The following is a 25,682-nucleotide window of genomic DNA, read 5'->3' on the forward strand; positions in this document are numbered from 1 at the left end:
TCAATATTCTAGGAACCCAGAATACAGCCATGCAGAAAACAGCCCCTTCCTCAGTGGGGGAGTCAGACGATAAACAGAACACGCAGCTCTACAGTGTGATGTCAGAGGAGGTCAGTGCTATGCTATGAAAAAAACTAAAAAAGCAGGGTGAGGGATGGGAGAGGGAGAGACTGTGGTGTTCAGGTAAAGCAGTCAGGGAAGGTTCTTTGTGAGGAGGTGAGACTGGGACCCAAAGGAAATGAGGAAGCAGGTTTCACGAGGCGGGTGGGGTGGGGGTGGAGAAGAGCCCTTCAGACAGAGGGAGGGGGTGGGGCCTGAAGGCAGGACCCTCCTCCGTGGGTCTGAGAAGTGGGGGCATGGGTTGGAGGTTTAGCTGGGTGGGACTCCCAGCACTGTCCTGGAGGTGGGCCACCAGGGAGGACGGAGGTGAGAGAGCCTCTGAGCTGCTTCCCCTGCCCAGCTGAGCTCATACACACCTAGTCAACAGCTGGGGAGGTCCCCACTGCACTGCTAGGGAAACTGAGGTCAAGAGCCTTTCGCAACACCCTGCACTGTGCCCGGCGCCGGAGTCAGTGGGGGGCGGGAAGGGCTTTGCTATCATGCCCACCATGAGACCTCTTTACCGGGGGTGGGGGGGGCGGGGTGACCTCTTCCTGGGTTTTGCGGGGTAAGTTTCAGGGGAAACCAGCCTTGGCAACTTGATGGAGAAGAGGAGGGCGGCAACCCAGACGGCCGGTTGACAGTCAATCTCGCGCGGGGCAGCTGCGCGGAAGGGGATAATGGGCCGAAGGTGCCGTGGGAGAGGCCCAGAGACACGATACTGCTGGATGTTGTTCACCGGTGGGGGCCCGGGGCGGTCTCGGGGAGGGCCGAGGTGGGGTTTGGGCCTGGTGGAGGTGGTTCGGGGGCGCAGGTGCCACGGAGAGTAACAAGACTGCGCGGGAGGCCGAGGCAGGATCCCGAGGGCAGTTGGAGGAAGAGAATGGTGGGCGGAGGCCAGCCACGGAGAGTGGGCGGGGCCAGACCGGGCCGCGTGGACCTGGCGGCGGAAGCCGGGAGCCTGGTAGGTCGGGGGCGGGGCCTGGTGGGTAGTGGGCGGTGGCTGGGGCCGGGGCCTGGAGAACGGACGGGTCAGGGCGGCCTGGTGAGTCGGAAGGTTCGGGCTGCGGCGGTCCGGTAGGCCGGGGCGGGGCGGAGGTCGGAGGCCTATGGGCGTGGCCGTGGACGGGGCCTAATAGGCCAGGGCAGGGGCGGAGCCCGATGGGCGTGGGCAGGGCTTGATGGGCCGGGGCCGGGGCGGGGCCCGATAGGCCGGGACAGGGGGTGGAGCCCGGTGGGCGTGGGCGGGGCGTGCGAGGCGCGCGGGCGGCGGCGCAGAGGTGCGCTCGCCTCACCAGGCGCGGCGGGTGGCGGCGGCGGCGACGCGCGCACAGGCGGACTGTGGCTTCAGTGGTGCTCGCTGCGGGCGGCGCCGGCGCGGGGGCGGAGGCGAGGGCGGCGGGGCGCGCCAGGGGCCCCCGCGGGCGCGGCGCGGGCGATGAGCCGGGGCCCGGCATGGCCTCCGCGCGGCCGCCGGGCCGGGCCTGCGCCTCTGCGCCCGCGCCCGCGGGGCTCCGGGCCGGGCCGCCCGCCCTCCCCTCCGCCGCCGCCGCCTCCCCGGAGCCTGCGGGCGGCGCCGAGGCCGAGGAGCGCTCGCTGCAGCAAATGCTGCGCGCCATAGCGGAGGAGCGCAGCCTCCTCAGCCTGCGTCGCGAGGTCTGCGGCCTCGGTGAGTGGGGCCTCCGGGGTCCTGCGCGCGCCTCCCAGTGTCTGTGCCTGTGTGTGTCTCGGGGGCCCCCTGCGTGTCGTGTTCTACATGGGCCCCCAGGACTCCGCGTCTGGGCTTTTCCTGTGTCCCTCTGCCTCCATCTCCGATTTTGGTCCTGAGTGGCCTCGCACGCGCGTGTCCCAGTATCCCTGTTTCCTGGGTCGCTCGGTGTCTCACTCCGCCCATCCGGTGTCCGTCCGTCCCCCTTCTCTCTCCATGACCCACCCGGACCTCTCTTGTTCAGGAAAACCTCCCTGGGGCCTCAGTGCCGCCGAGAGTGTGGGAGCTGTATTCGGGGAGACCCTTAGCCCATCATGGCAGGGCCAGGCCCCCTTCCCCGCCAGTGCGCCCCCGCCCCCAGCTTGCCATCCAGGGCCGTGTCTCGGGCTGCCTGAAATGATGCCTTTGTCTTCCGCACCCCTCCACCCGCCCGGTTCCTCTCCTCCATCAGCTCTAACTGGCGACCTGTTGGGCTGCGGCCCCCGGAACCCACCCTCCCGCCTGACAGAGAGAGCAGCCTGCTCTGGGCGTGATCGTGCCCTGTGCGACCCTAAGTCAGACCTGGTGGGGTGGGGTGGAGTGGGGTGCTTTTTATCGTTGGAAAGAGCCTAGGACTGCAGGTGTGGGTGGGGTCTCCCGGCCTGGCTGGGTGTGAGGTAATGCACTGACGGGTGGCGCCTGGACTGAGGCGGGAGGGGCTCCTCCCCTGCCACGTCTGGTTTGTCATATTCTCCAGAGAGGACCCCTCCCTTCTTCATGTAGGAATGACTTCATATAGTTGTCAGCCACCCCCCACCCCACCCTACCCTCATGCCCACTCTGGGCTGGGGATTTCGGAGGGGGCGACAGCATTGTGGAGAAGGGAATGTCAGGCTTGAAGAGTCTACCAGCCTCCTTCATCCCTGGGGAAACCGAGTCCAGAGAGCCATATCCATCCTATCCCCACAGCAGCAGGGATGTGGCTGCCCCAGGGATTTAGGCCCCTCAGCAGGCCACGCCCTGGAGCCGGGGGAGGAGAGGCAATAAATTGGAATCCTCCTTTTTGTAGGAGGCAAGCTTAACATAAGACACTTCCCCTCAGTGAGGAGGTTCCAGCCTTGCTCTGCTGGGAATGAAGTTTCCTCTTGGGCAGGGGTGGGAGTGCCCACAGAGTGAGTGGGGATGGACGAGGACTTTTCTGAAAAGGTTCCACAACTTAGTTATGAACAGAAATTGAGGATACTCACTAATTCAGCAAACATTGACTGAGCACCTACTGTGTACCAGGCTGCCTGCCAGCCTGACAAGCCACCTGCCACCTAGCACAGGATGTCTGAAATGTGAGGGGTCTGAGGGACCATCTCCTCTAGGCCCCTCAGCTCTGTTTGCTCAGCAGATCCAGGGAGCCCTCCCCGCGCCCCTGTCAGCATGTTGCTACTGTCTTCTGCCTCTGAGCGTCTTCTCTCCCAGTCTGCCCCAAGGAGCTGCAGGCCCATCCCTAAGAACAGCAGTGATTTGTTCCAGCACCTGGCATTTACAGAGCACTTACTATGTGCCAGGTGCTTTATGCGTGCTGTCAACTTGATACTGACTTTGTCAGAGAGGACTGTCATTCCATTTCACCTGTGAGGAGCCCGAGGTTCACAGAGGCAAGACGCTTGCCCAGACAACCAGCAAAGAAGTGGCACAGCTGGGACTGACCCTTGGTCAGTCTGACTCCTTCCCCTGCCCCACCTCCCCCTCCCCTGCCAAATGTCCCCAGCCAGGCCTTCTTGTGCCTGCTGTGCTGCATCTGGGGAGGAGGGCTGCCGTGTACTAGGCTGAGAGAGCAGAGCCTGGTGGTCTCATTTTTACCGCATCTCCTCTCCTGCCTCCCATCCTCCCTTACACACAAGGTCTCCCTGTCTCCCCTGCCCCTGAGCCTCCCTGAACTCAGGCCCTGAAGTGCTCTGATAGTCTGTGCTTTGATGCCACCTGTTTTCTCTGCCTGGAAAACTACCCCCTTCTCACTTGTCCTGCAGGTCTCCATTCAAGCATCAGCTTCCATGTTGCCCCCCTGGGAACCTTCCTCTGTTCCCTGTCCCACTGCCTGTGCCCTCTTTGTACTGGGTATGTGTGTGCTGGAGGAGCAGGGTGATTTGTGGCTTTGTAGTGTGGTCTGTGTGTCTGTCTCCCAGTTAGCAAGTGAGGCCCTCAAGGACATGGCTAAGTCTGAGTCTCCTCGGTGCCCAGCATGGGGCACATACAGTGCAGGTGTCCGAACACTAAGCAAATGAATTAGAGAATTTAGTTTGTGTCCTAGGAAATGAAGGGCGTGGATGGCCGAGCAAAGTGGAATCTTAGCTTCCTCGAAGGGCTCTCGTTGCCCATCTCTTCGTTTTTCAGATAATACTTAGGATGTTCAGAGAAAGGCAAGCTCAATGGTGACTTAACGTCCAAAGTAGAGTAAGGACCCCGCGGTTGGCCCGAGCATCCAGACATGAACCCAGGATGCCAGCCCAAAGAACTTCAACATCCCTACTTTACAGCTGTGACAACCTGTTAACACTTAAGAATTAATTTACCCTTCCCAGATTTTTGTTGTTTAGTTAAAGCTTGGGTTATTCAGAACTGTTGTTTGTCCTCTGAGGTTGTGTTGAAGGTGTTGAGGGAGCCCCTGGTGGAGACACTTGGCCCTGGACAAGTTGTTGTTTCAGAGTCTGTCTACTGTGGTCTCTACAGTAGAAATATTTTCTGAGCATTTGCTCTGAGTCAGGCAGGGGGAGATCGGCCCTGATCAGCACGGTTGAGCTGGGGAGAGAAGCCAGATGCACAGGTAAAGAAACCCTGCTGGAAGCAGCCAGGGCTATGGTCGCCCTGAGCAGGATTTTAGTGTTTTATCTGTAGGAATCTGCTTGTGATTCCAGGTAACAGATGAACCACGCTGGCTGGCTGCAGTAGCTTCTGTGGGGTTCCAGAATCTCTGAGCTGGGAAGAACCAGGTGGTCCAGTGCCAGATATCGGGTGATGCAGACATCTGGCCCAGAGGTGGATATAGCCTGACACTTCCTACTGGGGTGGGAGATTTTAGTAGGAGGTGTGGCTGGAAGGGAAGATTGTGGGGCCTGAGAGTGCCACCCTTTGGGCCTTGGTGTCCTCATTTGTAAAGCGGAGATGACAGATCTGTGAGGCTATGGGAATTGTATGAGAAGCAACAGGCACAAGCTCCCTGGCATTGTGAGGGGTAAATGAGATGCACAGGTCTGGGTGCAGCACCAGCCCTGGCCCAGAGTCAGACCCAACCCCTACTGTTGCTGTATTTATTATGAACAATACAAAGTACCTGGCCTGGCGCCTGCACATGGAATAGGGGTTGTATCACTGTCTGGAGTTCCGACTGCTTTGCAGTCATGGGGCACAGTTTTCCTGAGTTCCCTGGGGCCCCAGGCCCTCCAGCCCCACCTACAGCAGGCAGGCTGGATCTGGCCAGTGCTGCCGGGAAGCAGTGTGACCGTTGGAGTGGTAGCAGTGCCTCTTTCGGTTCCTGGGCCTATTTTTAAGGCCTGTGGGTTCCGGCCTCTGTTTCTGGGGCTAGAGTAGCCTGGGAGGAAACCTAGAGTAGCCTAGAGAAACCTGAGCACTTTGGACCTCACATCATGAAGAGACAGCTGCAGGGATGTCTCTGCAAGGTGAGAGGGTAATAGCTGTGTCGGCACCCTCTGGTGCAAACACGTGGCCTCAGACAAGTCAGTCTCCCTATTGAGTTTGCTATCCTTATTTATGCTTGCTTCCTTCACTGAGCCACCACCGCTCCTCTGACATGGCCTCGCTTCCTCTGTGTGTGACTTCCTCTCCCTCACCTCCCGGGCTCCCCTTCAGGGCTCTGGGCAGTGGCTCTGCATCCCCTGTGCCAGCTCAGGGTGGGCTGTTGCATGAGAGTGGCCCAGGGAAGAGGCGTGGTGGTAGTGTGGGTGGTTGATCAATAGATAAGTGTCTGTTATATGGAAAGGGTGGTCATTTCTTGGGGAAGTCGCCCTTGAGTGGTGCATACCTCACGGAGGGCTGGGCCTAGGCAGAGACAGAGTGGGGAAGAGAGCAGAGAGGGTTCATAATTTGTTTTTCACTGAATGCTGTACTGCTTTGGAGAAATCACTGCAGCTCTTTGGGCCTCCATTCTGTTGGTGGAGTAGGACTGATTATTGCTCTGCCTCCATCTGGGGCAGAGGTCGGCCTCCAGACCTAGAGCATCAGAAAGTGTCATGGAGGCGGCCCGTAATAGGTGCCAAAGCCCTGGGTCAAATCCAGGGAGCCTGTGGGAGTGGCCGTAGGCCACATTCCCACTCCAGCTCTCAGTGTCCTCTCAGGTGAAACGGGAGAGAAAGGTGAACTGGGACCACTGCTCGCAACCTGTGGCTCTGGGATACATGTCCCCCAGTCCACACTCTACTGTTTACAGCCTAGCCCCTTGTGCAGAGCAGGGCCTGTCACACCAGCCTCAGAGAGGGCCTTGTGTGCTTTGCTCCAGGACCAACAGAAATGAAACAGGAGGAAGCAGAAACAGGAACCATTATGCGTCCTGCCCCTTTCCCAAAGGTGGAGCTGAGAACCCTGTCATTCTACCCAGAGCTGTGGCTCCACATTTGGGCTGCATGTCTCACACCCCCAGAGCACCCCACCTCTGTTGGCAGGTCTGTCCTATTGTCTCTGGTGGTTGTGCCTCGGGTGATCCTGAGACCGTGCCACTCCAGGAGGGTGGGGGTCTAGGCTTCCAGATTCCTCCTGACCTGGGGAGGGGAGCTGCCTTCACTTTGGGGCCCCTCAGCTCCTGCTCTGCCCCTGGGAGTCCTTGCTCCTGCCCCCTGCAAGCAAACCCTGGGGAAGCGACCCAAGCCCGCTCTGCCTGTTGCACTGCTGGGGCCGCAGGCATGAAGTCACCTCCACCAGAGGTGCTGGGCCCGGAAGCCCTCCCTGGAGGTCCAGCGAGGCCGGTTCTGTCCCAAGGAGGGTTGGGTTCCGAGCAACCACCAGCCATCATTGTGTGTCAGGTATGTGCCCTTCTGTAGCAGCCCTTTGATGAGGTGTGTCATCCCTGTTGGCAGAGGAAGACGAGGTGCAGTAAAGTTAGGGCCTTGGTTCAGGGTCCCAGCACAGTCAGTGTGGGTTTTGGACCCGTCCTCCTTTCTCACCCTGGCACCCCCCCCTCTCTCTGAGGAGAGGCATTTGGTGTCTGTTTTCTGTGTGGCTTCGCTAGGTCTAGTGTATGGGGAAGACCTTGCCCCTGGTTTTCACCGGCAAGGAGGTCTTAGAGGAAGTGGGAGTCAAGGAGGAGATGGGCACTCTGAGGAAGCTGCATTGCGGGGGAACAGTAAGAGAAGGGGCCCCCTGGGGGTGGGCAGGGGCATGTCTAGTTTTGTCGGGTTTCCAGAGGGAGCGCCGTAGATGACACTGATGGTAGAGCAGGTGAAGGGCCAGTTGTCCACTGGTGTTTGCCCAGGGCCCAGGGTGCCCTTGATCCTTGTTTCATGCAGCGTGTCATCAGCTTTGCACCTTGGCACATCAGAAGCACTTAATAAACGTTGGCCTGAACTCAGAGGGCCTGTGGGGAGCTGGGTGCTGGGGCTCAACAGTGAGCAAGTCAGGTAGTCCCCTGTGCCCTGGGCTCAGTCAGGGGTGCTGGTCCAGCTGTGTGCCTCATTCCCAGCTCTGAGCCTGCCTCAGTGAGAGAGACATGGAGTGGGCGAATGGGCGCCCTCACGTGGCCTTGAGTTCTACCCTCTGAGTCTGAGTATCTGCACCAATACGGCAGTTAGAGCCAACGGGCTGTGCGCACCTCTTGCAGTGCTGGTCTGGGCTTCTAGGCTTCAGCGTCGTGCCTCGTGCCATGTAGTGCTCTGGGGTGGAAGTGGGCGGAGGTGGAATGTTGACTCAGTGACCAGGGTGGTGACTGTGTGATCTCAAGCCCAGGCAGTTGGGGAGGATAGGGGGCAGGTGGAAGCTGGGTGGAGGGTCACGGCTCTCGTCTGGGATGGGGAACCTTGTGTGGGTGTCTGCAGAAGCCTGAAAGATTACTCAGGAGGATGGCTGCTCCTCTTGGAGGCCCTTCTCTGTGTCAGAGCAAAGCAGTGAGTCAGGAGTTTGAATAAGGCCACAGCGATGGTGAGCTCATGGGTGGTGGGAGTTCGAAGGCGGAGCTACCATTTGGCCTGCTCTGTGAGCTCAGGCCAGATTGAAGCCATCGGGGAACCACTGTGGGGAGGCACATGTGACCTGGGATGACGGCCGCAGGGCCAGGGGGGTTTGCGGGTGTGCGGTTTGGAGAGTCTAGGGGATCGCTTCTGGGAACTGCTGGCTGCAGACCACTCTGGCAGGAACCCCACCCCATGAAAGTGACCTTGAGATCAGGGGTCAGGGGGCCTCACGCAGTGCCTGGCAGAGCGGGCTCTCAGAGTTGGAGCTGACTGAACCCCACCTGGATTCCAGTCCAGTTTTGATTTTGCCAGGTAACCAAGGCTAAGGGCCTCAGTTTCCTCAACTATGAAATGGGTTATTAGATCCCTGATGTGATCTGAGGGGTGTAAAAGCACTCTAAAGATGTCGACATTGTGCATATGTAAGAAGTGGTCATGAATAAAGTTCTTGCTGATGGCAGCTTTGGGGTGAGTCTCAAAGCTGCTGTGGTGTTTGGTGTTCTCTGGAGGGTTTGTCATAGCCACAAATTTATTTGTTCAGCATTTGCCGACTCTCTGTTGTGGCCTCTGTCCAGTGCTGGGTAGCAAGTCACCCTGCCTGTGGGGAGGGACACTCAGGTAGTTAGGAACCAGTGTGACAGGCCCAGAGCACAGAGCTAAGAGCAGGCTTGAAAGGCAGATCTGGGCTTTAGTTTGGCTCTGCTGTGTGCTTACAGGTGACTCAAACTGTGGGCCCCAAGTTCCTCATCAGTTAAATGAACATAGTAGTTTGACTTCACTTGATATTTATGAATATCAGATGAGGTGAAGTAGCAGGTGGGTGCTCGGAGGTGGAAGGTTCTTGGGTACAGGTGGCATATGGGTTAGGAAAGGTGGGGTGGGGGGACGGACCCCTGGGAGGTGACAGCTGAGCTGGCTCACATGAGCCCAGGTCAGAATGGGCCCTAGGCCCTGTGGTGCGTGCGGCTGACTGAGTGGGGTGGCAGGCTGAGGATGCCCAGGGTGTTTGGCCAGGGGAGAGGGGTGGGGACCACACCCCAGACTTCAGGGGGCTGTCTGGGAGGCCAGCTCATCTGGCGAGGGAGCCTGGACTTTTTTCTGAAGAAGGCAGGGAAGCGGACACCATCTCCTTGCTCCGCTGGAATCCCCCCGCACACCTCAGGCCGCAGCAAAGGCGGGCCAGGCCCTGGGGTGGCTCACCGGACCGTCCAACTGGTACTTCTCATCCAAGTGTCTCATAAGGCAGCCCAGGCCTCCTTGAGCAGAGTCTTTGTCTTTTGTGTCCCCAGGGAGGCTCCTCAGCCAAGGAGGGGCTCTGAGAGGCCCGAGGTGGTGAAAGGCCTATTGAGGGCCACAGAAGCCTATTCACTGCCTTGGGTGCCCCACGGGGAAGCAGCCAACGGCAGCCTCAGACTCTCCCCAAAGGGCCCAGTGACCCCCGCTTTGGGAGGAGCCAGGCCGGGCAGAGACTGCTGCCGAGCCAGGTGACCCTGTGGAGGCCCTGGGCCCAGACAGCCCGCAGACGGGATGGGTGTCAGACATGTACAGGCTGTAGGTCACACCTCCGCCTGTCCATTCTTCCCATAGCAGAGAGTCTCCATCTCCAGCCCCTCCTGCCAAACCACCCAGGTTCCCAGTCCTCTGAGGATGCACAAAACCCCCAACCCAGCAAGGAGGCCTCTTGAGGACGGGTGCTTTCAGCTCTGGCTCTCACTCAGCGTCCTCGCTCCTGGGGCCTATTCTAGCCTCACCAGGCGTCCCCCCTCTTTGGGACCTGGAATGCTGCTCCCCCACTTTGCCCACATAACTCATAGGGTTGACCACTTAGGTGAAACTCCCTCCTCAGGGAAGCCTCACTGACACCACAGATGAGGCCAGTGTCTAGCCCACCGGCCCTCCCAGCCCTGCATGTCCTTGGTAGTTGTTGATAAATCCTGCCACCCTCTGAAGCTCCGGTGGGTCGGGGGCCATGCTAGATTTTGCCCGCCATCCCACACTCAGCACTGAGCCCCCTCCTCTGAGAGTGGTGCTTAGCGAATGTTCGCTCCAGAGTGAACAGGCTGGGGATGAACGGGTTCAGGTACCAGCTCCATCCAGCTGTAACCTTGGGCAACCAGTGTCCTCATTGGTAAATAAAACCTGCTTCATAGAATGGCAAGATTGGGGGTGTCGGTGTTTAGCACAGTGCTTGGCACACAGTAAACCCTTAGTGTTATTAAATGAATAAATTTATTTATAAATACACTACAGATATTTGAAAAATGGCAAAAAACTGTAATTCCACTACCCTTAACAAAACCACTGTGAACATATTGTGCACTTCCTTCCAGTCTTTCTTAGGCTTTTTTTTAAGCCCTCTTTTTCTTTCAAGTATTTATTTATGTATAACTTTGTGGCCTGCTTTTTGTTGCTTTTTTTTTTTAACTTACTGTCATAAACATTTTTCAAGTCACTGTACTGTTATTTAAAATATTTTTGTTACTTTTTGAATAGGTAAACATGTTCAGGGCACCAAAATGAAAGGGTATGAGGAGATCCCTAGAGAGAAAGCCTGGGCGCCTGCTCAGCACCAGCGTGGTTCGGTCTTCACGGGTATCAATTAACTGAAACCCCCAAACCCCGAGAGTGGGTTCCATTCTTACCACCATTTCCTAAGTCGGGAAATGGCACTGAAGCGTTTGGGATGGGCCCGTCCTGCTTCTGTCCTCCCCCAGCCTCCCATGCCACACGCATGCGGGTCATTTGAACTATTCTTGTTACCAGTAAAAGCGTCAAATACTGTTCTGCTGACTTTTTTCACGTACTTTCTTCTAAAGTGCTCTCCTGATGGGCCCAGCTGGAGCTGTTCCTCTTTCTATGCAGTGACCCGTTCAGTGAATGTAGTCTCATTTCTGTATTGCTTCCCTATGGTTGGAGTCATCCAGTGCTTTGCGAACAGTGCTATAATAATTATGTAATTTTATACATGTGGGAGTAAGACTTTAGGAAAAAACCCTCAGGAATGGAACTGCTGGGTCAAAGGCCTACGCATCTGTGATTTTTGTCTGCAGGGAGATTTCATCAGTTTACCTTCCTGCTGCCAGATCTGAGTCTCTGTTTCTCCACAGCCTTTTCAGCCTGGTTGGTGTGTCATCAGGTGTTTTGATTTTTGCAGATCTGATAGGTGGAAAGTAAAATTTTGTGGTTTTCATGTATATTTCTCTTAATTGTGTGAGGTTGAGTATATTTTCCTGTTTTAAAAGCCGTTTGCATCTCCCTTTGCTTCTGTCCTATTGACTTATTATTTATGAAGGGAATTGACCCTCATTTAAGAGTTCCAACAATGTTTCCAGGATGTTGTTTGTTTTCCTTTGTTTATGGTACATCATGGGTTTTTTCCCCCTAGAGAAATTTTTAATTTTTATGTACTTTCATATATCATTCTTTTCTTTGGTAGCTTTTTTGTTCTAATTAGAAAGACTTTTTCCTCTCTGAGACAATAAAAAAAAATTTCTCATGGTTTATTTCATTTTTTTTTTTTTTTTTTTTTAATATAAAGTTTTTTATTTAGGGTGTTATTTCTTTTTTTTTTTTTTTTTTAATAATTATTTTTTATTGAAGGGTAGTTGACACACAGTATTACATTACATGAGTTTCAAGTGTACAACACAGTGGTAGAACATTTATATACATAATTCTAGGTTCCAGCTATCACCCTACCAGGCTGTTACAATATCTTGACTATATTCCTTATGCTATACATTACATCCCGGTTACTAATTTATTTTACCATTGGAAGTCTGTCCTTTTTTTTTTTTTTTTTTTTGTGAGGGCATCTCTCATATTTATTGATCAAATGGTTGTTAACGACAATAAAATTCTGTATAGGGGAGTCAATGCTCAATGCACAATCATTAATCCACCCCAAGCCTAATTTTTGTCAGTCTCCAATCTTCTGAGGCACAACAAACAAGTTTTTACATGTAGAACAAATTCTTACATAATGAATAAGTTACATAGTGAACAGTACAAGGGCAGTCATCACAGAAACTTTCGGTTTTGCTCATGCATTATGAACTCTAAACAGTCAGTTCAAATATGAATACTCCTTTGGTTTTTATACTTGATTTATATGTGGATACCACATTTCTCTCTTTATTATTATTATTTTTAATAAAATGCTGAAGTGGTAGGTAGATACAAGATAAAGGTAGAAAACATAGTTTAGTGTTGTAAGAGAGCACATGTAGATGATCAGGTGTGTGCCTGTAGACTATGTGTTAATCCAAGCTAGACCAGGGCAATAAAACATCCACGTATGCAGAAGATTTCTCTCAGAACGGGGGGGTGAGGTTCTAAGCCTCACCTCTGTTGATCCCCAATTTCTCACCTGATGACCCCCCTGCGACTGTGCCTGTCTTAGGTTGTTCCTCCCTTGAGGAATCTTACCCGTCTCTGGCTAACCAGTCATCTTCCGGGGCCATACAGGGAAATGTGAAGTTGGTAAGTGAGAGAGAAGCCTTATTGTTTGAAAAAGTTAGCTTTTTACTTCTTTGCATATTTATGCCCTGTGGCTTCTATGCCCAGCATTTGTCTTGAGGTATCTTTACCACTTGGAAGAATTATGATACTCGGTAGATTTGATATGAGGCACGAATTCTATTTAAGGGTTGTAATTAGGAAGGAAGAAGAAAAGCTATAGAAGTAGCAGGCGGAAGAAAACATGGGAAGATTGAGTATTTCTTTGATATATCTTCTTGTAGAGTAACTTCAGCATGTATAGGTTTTAAGCTACTACTTAAATTGCACACACACATTAACATAATAGGAGTATAGTTACATAACCAAAGCATATCTGTAATTACCAGCCATCTGCAGTGAAACCAAGAAAACCAGTTAGGCACCTTAGGCATTTGTGAAAACTTATCTATGATATGGTGGATATTGTCCAAATGAACTTGAACAGTCTGAGAGAAATCAGACAAATTAAAACAACCCATTCCTGGGGACTGTTCACATGCCATATGTTCTTTTAACAATAAATAGTTTGTAGTTGTAAGACTTTGGAGCGCTACAATTTGCACTTCTCCAAATTCTTGGTTGAGTTCCAACAGTATAGATCCAGTCCAATTTTGTTGTTTTACTGTATGCACAGGCCAGCTTAGATATCTCCTTCCTCATTCCCATGGCAGGTCCAGGAACTGGTGGGATGAGTGCATCTACAGCTGTAGCAGTGCATGGATCTTTGTTGGGGTTTTTTGATGATCATCTTCTGGCATGAGTCTTCCAGAGGGTGCAGATGTTGGAAGTTCTTTTTCATATCGTATCTTAGTTCATTTTCGGGGTAGCCCAATTAGGCTTTGATCCTCTGTATAAACACAAACAGACCCTTTGCCTACACTTTTATATGCCCTTTATACCCTTGTGTAGAACTCGTTGGAGGTTACCACACAGGAACTGCCCTTTTTTTTTTTTTTTTGCTTTGTTTTTGGTATCACTAATCTACACTTACATGACGAATATTATGTTTACTAGGCTCTCCCCTATACCAGGTCTCCCCTATAAACCCCTTTACAGTCACTGTCCATCAGCATAGCAAAATGTTGTAGAATCACTACTTGCCTTCTCTGTGTTGTACAGCCCTCCCTTTTCTCCTACCCCCCCATGCATGTTAATCTTAATACCCCCTTACTTCTCCCCCCCTTATCCCTCCCTACCCACCCATCCTCCCCAGTCCCTTTCCCTTTGGTACCTGTTAGTCCATTCTTGAGTTCTGTGATTCTGCTGCTGTTTTGTTCCTTCAGTTTTTCCTTTGTTCTTATATTCCACAGATAAGTGAAATCATTTGGTATTTCTCTTTCTCCGCTTGGCTTGTTTCACTGAGCATAATACCCTCCAGCTCCATCCATGTTGCTGCAAATGATTGGATTTGCCCTTTTCTTATAGCTGAGTAGTATTCCATTGTGTATATGTACCACATCTTCTTTATCCATTCATCTATTGATGGACATTTAGGTTGCTTCCAATTCTTGGCTATTGTAAATAGTGCTGCAATAAACATAGGGGTGCATCTGTCTTTCTCAAACTTGATTGCTGCGTTCTTAGGGTAAATTCCTAGGAGTGGAATTCCTGGGTCAAATGGTAAGTCTGTTTTGAGCATTTTGATGTACCTCCATACTGCTTTCCACAATGGTTGAACTAACTTACATTCCCACCAGCAGTGTAGGAGGGTTCCCCTTTCTCCACAGCCTCGCCAACATTTGTTGTTGTTTGTCTTTTGGATGGCAGCCATCCTTACTGGTGTGAGGTGATACCTCATTGTAGTTTTAATTTGCATTTCTCTGATAATTAGCGATGTGGAGCATCTTTTCATGTGTCTGTTGGCCATCTGTATTTCTTTTTTGGAGAACTGTCTGTTCAGTTCCTCTGCCCATTTTTTAATTGGGTTATTTGTTTTTTGTTTGTTGAGGCGTGTGAGCTCCTTATATATTCTGGACGTCAAGCCTTTATCGGATGTGTCATTTTCAAATATATTCTCCCATACTGTAGGGATCCTTCTTGTTCTATTGATGGTGTCTTTTGCTGTACAGAAGCTTTTCAGCTTAATATAGTCCCACTTACTCATTTTTGCTGTTGTTTTCCTTGCCCGGGGAGATATGTTCAAGAAGAGGTCACTCATGTTTATGTCTAAGAGGTTTTCGCCTATGTTTTCTTCCAGGAGTTTAATGGTTTCATGGCTTACATTCAGGTCTTTGATCCATTTTGAGTTTACTTTTGTATATGGGGTTAGACAATGGTCCAGTTTCATTCTCCTACATGTAGCTGTCCAGTTTTGCCAGCACCACCTGTTGAAGAGACTGTCATTTCGCCATTGTATGTCCATGGCTCCTTTATCAAATATTAATTGACCATATATGTCTGGGCTAATGTCTGGATTCTCTAGTCTGTTCCATTGGTCTGTGGCTCTGCTCTTGTGCCAGTACCAAATTGTCTTGATTACTATGGCTTTATAGTAGAGCTTGAAGTTGGGGAGTGAGATCCCCCCTACTTTATTCTTCTTTCTCAGGATTGCTTTGGCTATTCGGGGTCTTTGGTGTTTCCATATGAATTTTTGAATTATTTGTTCCAGTTCATTGAAGAATGTTGCTGGTAGTTTCATAGGGATTGCATCAAATCTGTATATTGCTTTGGGCAGGATGGCCATTTTAACGATATTAATTCTTCCTAGCCACGTGCATGGGATGAGTTTCCATCTGTTAGTGTCCCCTTTAATTTCTCTTAAGAGTGACTTGTAGTTTTCAGAGTATAAGTCTTTCACTTCTTTGGTTAGGTTTATTCCTAGGTATTTTATTTTTTTTGATGCAATTGTGAATGGAGTTGTTTTCCTGATTTCTCTTTCTGTTGGTTCATTGTTAGTATATAGGAAAGCCACAGATTTCTGTGTGTTGATTTTGTATCCTGCAACTTTGCTGTATTCCGATATCAGTTGTAGTAGTTTTGGGGTGGAGTCTTTAGGGTTTTTTATGTACAGTATCATGTCATCTGCAAATAGTGACAGTTTAACTTCTTCTTTACCAATCTGGATTCCTTGTATTTCTTTATTTTGTCTGATTGCCGTGGCTAGGACCTCCAGTACTATGTTAAATAACAGTGGAGAGAGTGGGCATCCCTGTCTAGTTCCCGATCTCAGAGGAAATGCTTTCAGCTTCTCGCTGTTCAATATAATGTTGGCTGTGGGTTTATCATAGATGGCCTTTATTATGTTGAGGTACTTGCCCTCTATTCCCATTTTGCTGAGAGTTTTTAACATGAATGGATGTTGAACTTTGTCAAATGCTTTTTCAGCATCTATGGAGATGATCATGTGGTTTTTGTCTTTCTTTTTGTTGATGTGGTGGATGATGTTGATGGACTTTCGAATGTTGTACCATCCTTGCATCCCTGGAATGAATCCCACTTGGTCATGGTGTATGATCCTTTTGATGTATTTTTGAATTCGGTTTGCTAATATTTTGTTGAGTATTTTTGCATCTACGTTCATCAGGGATATTGGTCTGTAGTTTTCTTTTTTGGTGGGGTCTTTGCCTGGTTTTGGTATTAGGGTGATGTTAGCTTCATAGAATGAGTTTGGGAGTATCCCCTCCTCCTCTATTTTTTGGAAAACTTTAAGGAGAATGGGTATTATGTCTTCCCTGTATGTCTGATAAAATTCCGAGGTAAATCCATCTGGCCCGGGGGTTTTGTTCTTTGGTAGTTTTTTGATTACCTCTTCAATTTCGTTGCTGGTAATTGGTCTGTTTAGATTTTCTGTTTCTTCCTGGGTCAATCTTGGAAGGTTATATTTTTCTAGGAAGTTGTCCATTTCTCCTAGGTTTCCCAGCTTGTTAGCATATAGGTTTTCATAGTATTCTCCAATAATTCTTTGCATTTCCGTGGGGTCCGTCGTGATTTTTCCTTTCTCGTTTCTGATACTGTTGATTTGTGTTGACTCTCTTTTCTTCTTAATAAGTCTGGCTAGAGGCTTATCTATTTTGTTTATTTTCTCGAAGAACCAGCTCTTGGTTTCATTGATTTTTGCTATTGTTTTATTCTTCTCAATTTTATTTATTTCTTCTCTGATCTTTATTATGTCCCTCCTTCTGCTGACCTTAGGCCTCATCTGTTCTTCTTTTTCCAATTTCGATAATTGTGACATTAGACCATTCATTTGGGATTGCTCTTCCTTTTTTAAATATGCTTGGATTGCTATATACTTTCCTCTTAAGACTGCTTTTGCTGTGTCCCACAGAAGTTGGGGCTTAGTGTTGTTGTTGTCATTTGTTTCCATATATTGCTGGATCTCCATTTTGATTTGGTCATTGATCCATTGATTATTTAGGAGCGTGTTGTTAAGCCTCCATGTGTTCGTGAGCCTCTTTGCTTTCTTTGTACAGTTTATTTCTAGTTTTATGCCTTTGTGGTCTGAAAAGTTGGTTGGTAGGATTTCAATCTTTTGGAATTTTCTGAGGCTCTTTTTGTGGCCTAGTATGTGGTCTATTCTGGAGAATGTTCCATGTGCACTTGAGAAGAATGTATATCCCGCTGCTTTTGGATGTAGAGTTCTATAGATGTCTATTAGGTCCATCTGCTCTACTGTGTTGTTCAGTGCTTCCGTGTCCTTACTTATTTTCTGCCCAGTGGATCTATCCTTTGGGGTGAGTGGTGTGTTGAAGTCTCCTAGAATGAATGCATTGCAGTCTATATCCCCCTTTAGTTCTGTTAGTATTTGTTTCACATATGCTGGTGCTCCTGTGTTGGGTGCATATATATTTAGAATGGTTATATCCTCTTGTTTGACTGAGCCCTTTATCATTATGTAGTGTCCTTCTTTATCTCTTGTTACTTTCTTTGTTTTGAAGTCTATTTTGTCTGATATTAGTACTGCAACCCCTGCTTTCTTCTCACTGTTGTTTGCTTGAAATATGTTTTTCCATCCCTTGACTTTTAGTCTGTACATGTCTTTGGGTTTGAGGTGAGTTTCTTGTAAGCAGCATATAGATGGGTCTTGCTTTTTTATCCATTCTGTTACTCTGTGTCTTTTGATTGGTGCATTCAACCCATTAACATTTAGGGTGACTATTGAAAGATATGTACTTATTGCCATTGCAGGCTTTAAATTCGTGGTTACCAAAGGTTCAAGGTTAGCCTCTTTAGTATCTTACTGCCTAACTTAGCTCGCTTATTGAGCTGTTATATACACTGTCTGGAGATTCTTTTCTTCTCTCCCTTCTTGTTCCTCCTCCTCGATTCTTCATATGTTGGGTGTTTTGTGCTGTGCTCTTTCTAGGAGTGCTCCCATCTAGAGCAGTCCCTGTAAGATGTTCTGTAGAGGTGGTTTGTGGAAAGCAAATTCCCTCAGCTTTTGTTTGTCTGGGAATTGTTTAATCCCACCGTCATATTTGAATGATAGTCGTGCTGGATACAGTATCCTTGGTTCAAGGCCCTTCTGTTTCATTGTATTAAATATATCATGCCATTCTCTTCTGGCCTGTAGGGTTTCTGTTGAGAAATCTGACGTTAGCCTGATGGGTTTCCCTTTATAGGTGACCTTTTTCTCTCTAGCTGCCTTTAACACTCTTTCCTTGTCCTTGATCTTTGCCATTTTAATTATTATGTGTCTTGGTGTTGCCCTTCTTGGATCCTTTCTGTTGGGGGTTCTGTGTATTTCCGTGGTCTGTTTGATTACTTCCTCCCCCAGTGTGGGGAAGTTTTCAGCAATTATTTCTTCTAAGATACTTTCCATCTCTTTGCCTCTCTCTTCTTCTTCTGGGACCCCTATAATACGGATATTGCTCCTTTTAGATTGGTCACACAGTTCTCTTAATATTGTTTCATTCCTGGAGATCCTTTTGTCTCTCTCTATGTCAGCTTCCATGCGTTCCTGTTCTCTGATTTCAATTCCATCAATGGCCTCTTGCATTCTATCCATTCTGCTTATAAACCCTTCCAGAGTTTGTTTCATTTCTGCGATCTCCTTTCTGGCATCTGTGATCTCTTTCCGGACTTCATCCCATTTTTCTTGCGTATTTCTCTGCATCTCTGTCAGCATGTTTATGATTCTTATTTTGAATTCTTTGTCAGGAAGACTGGTTAGGTCTGTCTCCTTCTCTGGTGTTGTCTCTGTGATCTTTGTCTGCCTGTAGCTTTGCCTTTTCATGGTGATAGGAATAGTCTGCAGAACTGGGACGAGTGACGGCTGGAAGGACTTCCTTTCTTGTTGGTTTGTGGCCCTCCTCTCCTGGGAGAACAGCGGCCTCTAGTGGCTTGTGCTGCGCAGCTGCGCGCAGACAGGGTTTCTGCTTCCTGCCCGGCTGCTATGGAGTTAATCTCCGCTGTTGCTGTGGGCGTGGCCTGGCTCGGGCAGCTGCTCCAAAATGGTGGAGTCGCGTTGGAGCAGGAGCTGCTGGGAGGCTATTTATCTCCGTAAGGGGCCTCCCTGCTCCCTGCAGCCCAGGGGTTAGGGTGCCCAGAGATCCCGGATTCCCTACCTCTGGATTAAGTGGCCCGCCCTGCCCCTTTAAGACTTCCAAAAAGCACCCGCCAAAACAAAACAACGACCACAAAGAAAAACAAGAAAAAAAATTTTTTTAATTAAAAAAAAAAAAAAGGTGGTCGTTCGTTTTTCTTTATTCTCCGGTGCCAGCTTCAGGCCTCTGCTCACCGGTCTTTCTGCCCTGTCTCCGTAATATTGGGGTCCCTGTCCCTTTAAGACTTCCAAAAAGCGCTCGCCAAAACAAAGCAGCAAAAAAGCAAAAAAAAAAAAAATGGTCGCGCGCTTTTCTTATGTCCTCTGTCGCCCAGCCTCCAGTGCCTGCTCACTGTTCTTGCTGCCCTGTTTTCCCAGTATCAAGGGCCCTGCACTCTGGCCCGGATGGCTGGGGCTGGGTGTTCGGCAGCCCTGGGCTCCGTCTCCCTCCCGCTCTGCCTGCTCTTCTCCCGCCGGGAGCTGGGGGGAGGGGCGCTCGGCTCCCGCGGGGCCGGGGCTTGTATCTTACCCCCTTCGCGAGGCGCTGGGTTCTCTCAGGTGTGGATGTGTTCTGGATATTGTCCTGTGTCCTCTGGTCTTTATTCTAGGAAGGGTTGTCTTTGTTATATTTTCATAGATATATGTTGTTTTGGGAGGAGATTTCCGCTGCTCTACTCACGCCGCCATCTTCCGCCCCCTCTTCGGTTTATTTCATTTTTTAAAAAATGATTTAACTTTAAAGTTTTGATCTTTTGGAATTTATTTTGGTATGAGCAGGGACCCAACCTTATTTCTTTTCTCAGCTAGCCAGTTGTTCCAAGCCCAGCCATAAAGGAATCATCTTCATCCTACCGATCTGAAGGGCCACCTTGATATAAACTAAATCACCATGTGTTTTAGTTCTATTTCTATACTTCCTATTCTGTTCCATTGATCTGTCTAATTCTACACCATTACCATCTTGCTTTCAGTAATCACTTAGTTATTTTATCCATTCAGTTAGCCAATATTTATTGTTTCCTGTAGGCCAAATACTATTCTAGGAACTACATATACAGCAGTGAACAAAATGATCAAAGAGGAAAAACAGTCATACTTTCACAGAGCTTATATTCTCATGGGGCATCTTGGTTAAAACAGATTAGTTCTTGTAGGACAGATGTTGGCAAACTATGGCCCCAGGCCAATTCTGGCCTGCTGCCTGTTTTTGTAAATAATTTTTATTGGAACACAGCCATGCTCATTTCCTTACGTACTGCTATGGGTTATTTTGTAATTGGGCCAGGACTGTATGGTCTGCGGAGCCTAAAATATTTTCTGTCTGGACCTTTATGGAAAAAGTTTTCTGGCTCTTGTGCTAGGAAAAGACTGAAAACAAACAAAATAAATAGGTAAAATATATATGATGTTACATACTGACTGACAGGTGCTTTGGAGAAAAATAAATGCAGAAGTGGGATGGGAATGTCGTTTGGGGCTTGCTGTTTTGACAGAAATGAACAAATTGTAAATTAGCAAATATGACCAAGAAATTGGGGACTGAGAAGTTCATGTTGGAGTCAGACTCTGATGAGATGACAGCTAGAGGGCAGTGTGGGGTCCAGGGAGGATTTTTGGTTTGTTTTTTAAAGTTGGGTGAGTCTTGAGTGTTCTGTTTGTTAGGATTCTTTGTTAGGTTACAAGTGCAGAAACCAATCCATAGTAGCTTACTTAGACAAAAAGAGAAATTGGCTGGCTGGCTGTGGGGTGAAGACTGAGACCCCAAGGCCCAGTGCTAGGGGCTGAGTGGTCCCACTCTGGCCCCGCTCTGTTCTGGACTTCTCTCGGGCTGTTTCTCTCCCACAGGTCGACCTCCTCCCCATGGCAGGACAGAGGTGCCCACAGCCCCTGACTTTTGTGTCTGCAGTACTGAAGGGTTATGGACAGTTTGGGTTGACAGTGACATGAAGATTTAGCTTCCTAGTATGCTTTAATATCTCACAGGAACTATGTCCCTATATCATCTTTGTGAGTTTTTTTGGCTTATTTTAAAACATTCTCTTGGCATTTTCTATTGGGTCATGTTAAATTAATAGCTCAAATTAGGTTTGCCCCCTCTATGATTTGAATATTCCTAGCCAAGAACTCAAGAACTCAGTAACCTTTTCAATTGTTCATCTTTTTTTTTTTTTTAATGCTAAACAGAGTATTTCTTCCCATTTTATCTTCTAACTGGGAATATTGGTTTACATTAAAGCTGTTGGTTTCTGAATGTATTGGTGGTTTTGTTACCAGATGCCGTATGACTTCTGTTGTTTGAATACTTTTTCAGTTGATTTATTTGCATTTTTCCAGGTCACGTGTAATATCCCCTAGTAATGTTAATTTGAATTTTATAATTTCTATTATTCTTGATATTTTCATTGTCTAATTGCAGTGTCTAGTACCTTTAGAACAATGTTAATAATAGTGGATTTTGATAATTGTAACTTTTTCTAGTCAAGATGTATTTCATGTTTAAGGAAGTATCCCTTTATTCCTCTTTTATAAAGAATTTTATTTTTTAAGAATGGGTATTAAATTTTATCAGTGTTCTCCCCACATCTGTGGAGATGATTGTCTGTTATTTCTCTTTTGATCTGTAATAATATAGTGAGTATATGAATAGATTTCCTAATATTGGACCATTCTTATATTCCTGAATTAAATCCTGCTTGGTCATGGTGTATACTTTTAATGGATTACTGGATTCTTTTTAATATTGTATAAAACTAAAATGTAAATAAAATCTAATAAGATTTTTATCTTGATACCCATGTTAGATTAGCCAAAAATTTCTCATGTTTTTTTTTTTTGTGTGTGTGTGTGTGTGTGCGCGCGTGTGCACGTGCACATGCATGCTGTTTTTGGAATCAATGGTATGCTTCCTTGTTTAAAAGAATTCATAAATTTTGTAGGCTCTAAAAACATGTGAGTGGCATTGGAGCTATCCATTTCTTGAAGATCAGGTAGAATTATCTTCATAGAAACATCTTTTCTACTATTCTAAAGCTTGTTTTTTAACAGTAGCTCTTGGAAAATTTTCTCTATTTTAATACATGATCCTCCTTTTTAATGGCTGTAAACTACTTTAGGGTGTTTACATAGCCTGTTTAACATAAGTGGTTTAATGGTCTAGAAGAGGATTGGCTTTCAAAGAATGCCTTTTAAAATCTAACCCATGATTATTTCAAAGATCTGGGTAATGGAAAATGATTCACGTGCGGCAGGGGAGGCTACTGGATGCCTGTAGGCCCATTGGAGCTGATAGATACCAGGTTCCTTGTATTTTCCATCTTCATTATTTGTGGATTCTGTTTGCTTGGTAAAACTTCTTTGTAACCCCAAATCAGTATTTAGAGCACTTTTTGTGGTTAACTGCAAACACCCACAGTAGCGGAAACTGTGAGTTGCTCAATGTGTGCACATTCCTGGCTGAGGGTGAATGAGGCAATGCTCTGCCTTGTTTCAGCTTTTACTGTAAACAAGTGTCCTTCTTGTGGCCTATTTAGTGCCATGTATTCTGCGTGTTGATGATTTTGCTGTTTAAAATGACCCCAGGCATCATGCTGAAGTGCTGTTCAGTCCCAAGCACAAGGCGGGGATGGTCCTCATGGAGAAGGTGTGTGTTAGAAGAGCCTAGCCTGAGTTGCAGTGCTCTTGGCCTTGGGTTCAGTGTTAATAAGTCAACCATATATTAAATAAACACATGTAAAACAAGGTTATGCATTGACTGATGAAAATGTTGTGACCAGAGGCTTGTAGGAACCTAACCCTGTATTTCCCATAGTAGCAGTGGTTCAGTGTTTGCTAATTCAGTGTTTGTGGAATGTAACGCTGCTGCCTTGAGACCCTACCCCAGCAGAGAAAGTGGGCTTGTGGGCATGGAGCTGTCCGTGGTGATGCCCGAGTGGGTGGCTACGAGACAGGATGCATTTCTCCCATAAGTCTATTCACTGGCTTCAGGGGCCTGGAAAAGGCAGATGGCAAGCGGACAGGGACTGAAAGAGTTCTGGAGGCCAGGGAACTCTCTGCTGGGGTGGCAGCTCCCAGGACTTATGACCCAGGGGATTCTTGCTGGGCAGACTTTGGGAAAAGATACAGGGAGAAAGAGGCAGCACTGATCTCCAGGCTTCACAAGGGTCCAGTTACCTCTCATGTGTTTATTCATGGAGTGACTGCCCCACGTGGTCCAGGGACACTGAAAGGTCTGGGATCCAGTGACCTTATCTGAGCTGGCCACACTACCAGCATCAACATGCAAAGCAGAATTGTAGACAGCCCCCATGAACCCACAGCTGTCAAACAATTAATTAAAGCAACCTTGAAATAGAGACTTTTATTTGAGCCTGGCTGAGGGCTTACAAGCCCCTGGAAACATTGACTCACATGGATAGGAGAATGTTTCAAAGAGCTCAGGTCATACAAAAATTTTTATATCCTCAGAGAGGCAAGAAAAATTTTCTAAGGGGTACTTTCCATTTATATGAAACATGCAGTGCTTAAAAAAACAAGATTGAGGTTGATACACATCTTGGCACAAAGGTCAATAAGGAGAAGGGCAAATGTTCTTGCTTATCTTCTGTCCTTGAGAAGAAATTGGGACAACAAAGGAGAACAGTGTGATGGTATGTACTTAGCTTTTAACTTGGTTTTAGTTAACATGTTATTATGGAAAGAAAATTTAAGTTTTCAAGGGTGGCCATTTTGAGACTCCCAGAGTTAATAAAACCTTCAATACTTACTTAGGTCTTAGGAATTTTTTGTTGGTCAGCTTTTCTTTAGTTGCTTACAAAGGACTTTCCTATCAGCCTCTCCCCCAGTCCTCACTACTTATTCCAGGAGGGTGGCAGGTTAGACCCATGTGACAGATGGAGTCCCTGGGATTCAGACAGATTGAGTGAATTGGGCATCTGGCTAGGGAGGAGCAGTCAGGACCTTAACTCAGATATGTTTGACTACAAACACTACCATTGCACTGTGCCTGCAGGAGTCAGAAATCTAACTCAACCTTGACCTTTCCAGCATTTGGACTTGGAGTATGAGTCTCTGTCTTCCTCTCTTTCCCTCCTCCTAAAGAGAGGACTCCCTTCTCCATCACCCCCTTCACTCTCTTATGACATCCATCAAAAATTGTACATTCCCAGAAAAAGTTGTATGATCTTACTATTAAAAATATTTAAAGTGATAAAAAGGACAAAATATGAATAAAACAATATTTAGAAAATACTGAAGGTTAAAAAAAAGGACAAAATTCCCTATAGTTCAGCAGCTCATCATTCTTGTATATTTGTTTCTAGTGTTTCTATGTGATTTATATAGTTGGAGTCAATGTGTCTACAGCTTAACATTCTGCTCTTTCACCAAACATTATATTACACACATTTCCAAGTATCTACTTTGTCAACTTCATTGGAATACAATTTATGTAAAATAAACCGCATCCATGTAAAGTGAATAGTTTGATGAGTTTTGATGGCTGTACGTGCCTGTGAAACCACCACCACCATTAAGAAACAGAATATTTGGGGCATCCACCCATTTGCTTGTTGCCTTTTCTGAAGTATCATGTTAGTGTGATCATACAGTATGTAGCCTTTCATGCCTGACCTCTTTTGCTCAGCATGATGATTTTGAGATTTATCCATAGTACTGTCCGGATCAGTGGTTGGTTTCTCTTGCTGGTAATAGTTCTTTGGCTATATCACGTCCCATGTGTCCATTCTCCTGGTTTCTGACTGGAGCTCTTATGAATAAAGCTGCTGTGGATATTTGCATACCAGTGTTCGTGTGGACATGTGCTTCATTTCTCTTGGGTAAGTACCAAGGAGTGGGTGAATCAATGGAAAATATATATTTAACTTTATAAGAATTTATCAGTTTTCCTAACTGGTATTTTTAAAATACCACATTTCCCCTTTTAAAAATGATAGCTTGTTCTTTTAATGTGAATTTTTGATAACTAGTGAAATTAGTATTTTTGTGTATTTTTATTAACCAGTTATGTTTGCTTTTTGGTATTATCTATTCAGTATTTTACTCCATCTGTTGGGGTCTTATGGATTTTCTTTCATAACTTGCTGTGCTCTTTGTGTATTATAGATGTCGTCATTTATTGTGGACTTCCCTCTCCTTGCTCCTCTGATTTCAGCCATGCTCCTCTTGAACATGAGGAGAGTCTTTAATGTCCAGGGCAGCTCTTAGCCTTCGTGATTTCTCTTCTTGCTGTTAAACTTGGAGTGTCCTGGGTGTGGAGATGATCTATGCCATCTGTCCTATCCGCGTCTCCGTGCGGCACCCATGGCCCCCTCCTGGAGTTGTTTCGGCAGTTCTTGGTCCTGAAGACCTCTCCCCATCTCAAGAAAGGGCTTTTGCCTCCTGTTAGAGTGAGGTGTGTGAGGGCTTCCTTGACAGAGTAGGAGTTTCTTCCTGCTGGCTTTGTCATATTGGTGCTAAAATGGTAGTAATTATAGTATCTGTGTGAACTTCCACAGCCTGTGGTGAATTTTTTAGCCCCTTGTTCCTTTCAGAGCTGCCTGGTGCCGGGTCTCCTGACTCACACATGCCAGGTGCCCAGTGGCAGCAGGTGCTCTGGAAGGCTGGGTGAGGGTCCTGTCTGGACGCCCTCTCCTTTTCTCACCCTGCTGCACCTCCCCAGGCCCACCTTCCCCTTGCATCTCTGCGGTGATTTCCGCTGCGGAGTCATTACTGGGAGCTCTGGAGAGCA

At 47.8% G+C, this 25,682-nt stretch overlaps 1 protein-coding gene across 1 annotated transcript in view; it reads left to right on the top strand.

The window, feature by feature from the left end:
* Positions 1–1,492: 1,492 nt before the first annotated feature.
* Positions 1,493–25,682, top strand: part of KIAA0930 (KIAA0930 ortholog) — a 43,650-nt gene continuing 19,460 nt past the window's right edge. Inside the window, exon 1 of the mRNA XM_036931307.2 lies at positions 1,493–1,768. Coding sequence (XP_036787202.2) covers positions 1,555–1,768 — 214 coding nt within the window. The 5' untranslated portion in view covers positions 1,493–1,554. The remainder of the gene's footprint in view (positions 1,769–25,682) is intronic.

The sequence above is a fragment of the Manis pentadactyla genome, chromosome 10 (assembly GCF_030020395.1).
Source record: "Manis pentadactyla isolate mManPen7 chromosome 10, mManPen7.hap1, whole genome shotgun sequence".
Taxonomy (NCBI): domain Eukaryota; kingdom Metazoa; phylum Chordata; class Mammalia; order Pholidota; family Manidae; genus Manis; species Manis pentadactyla.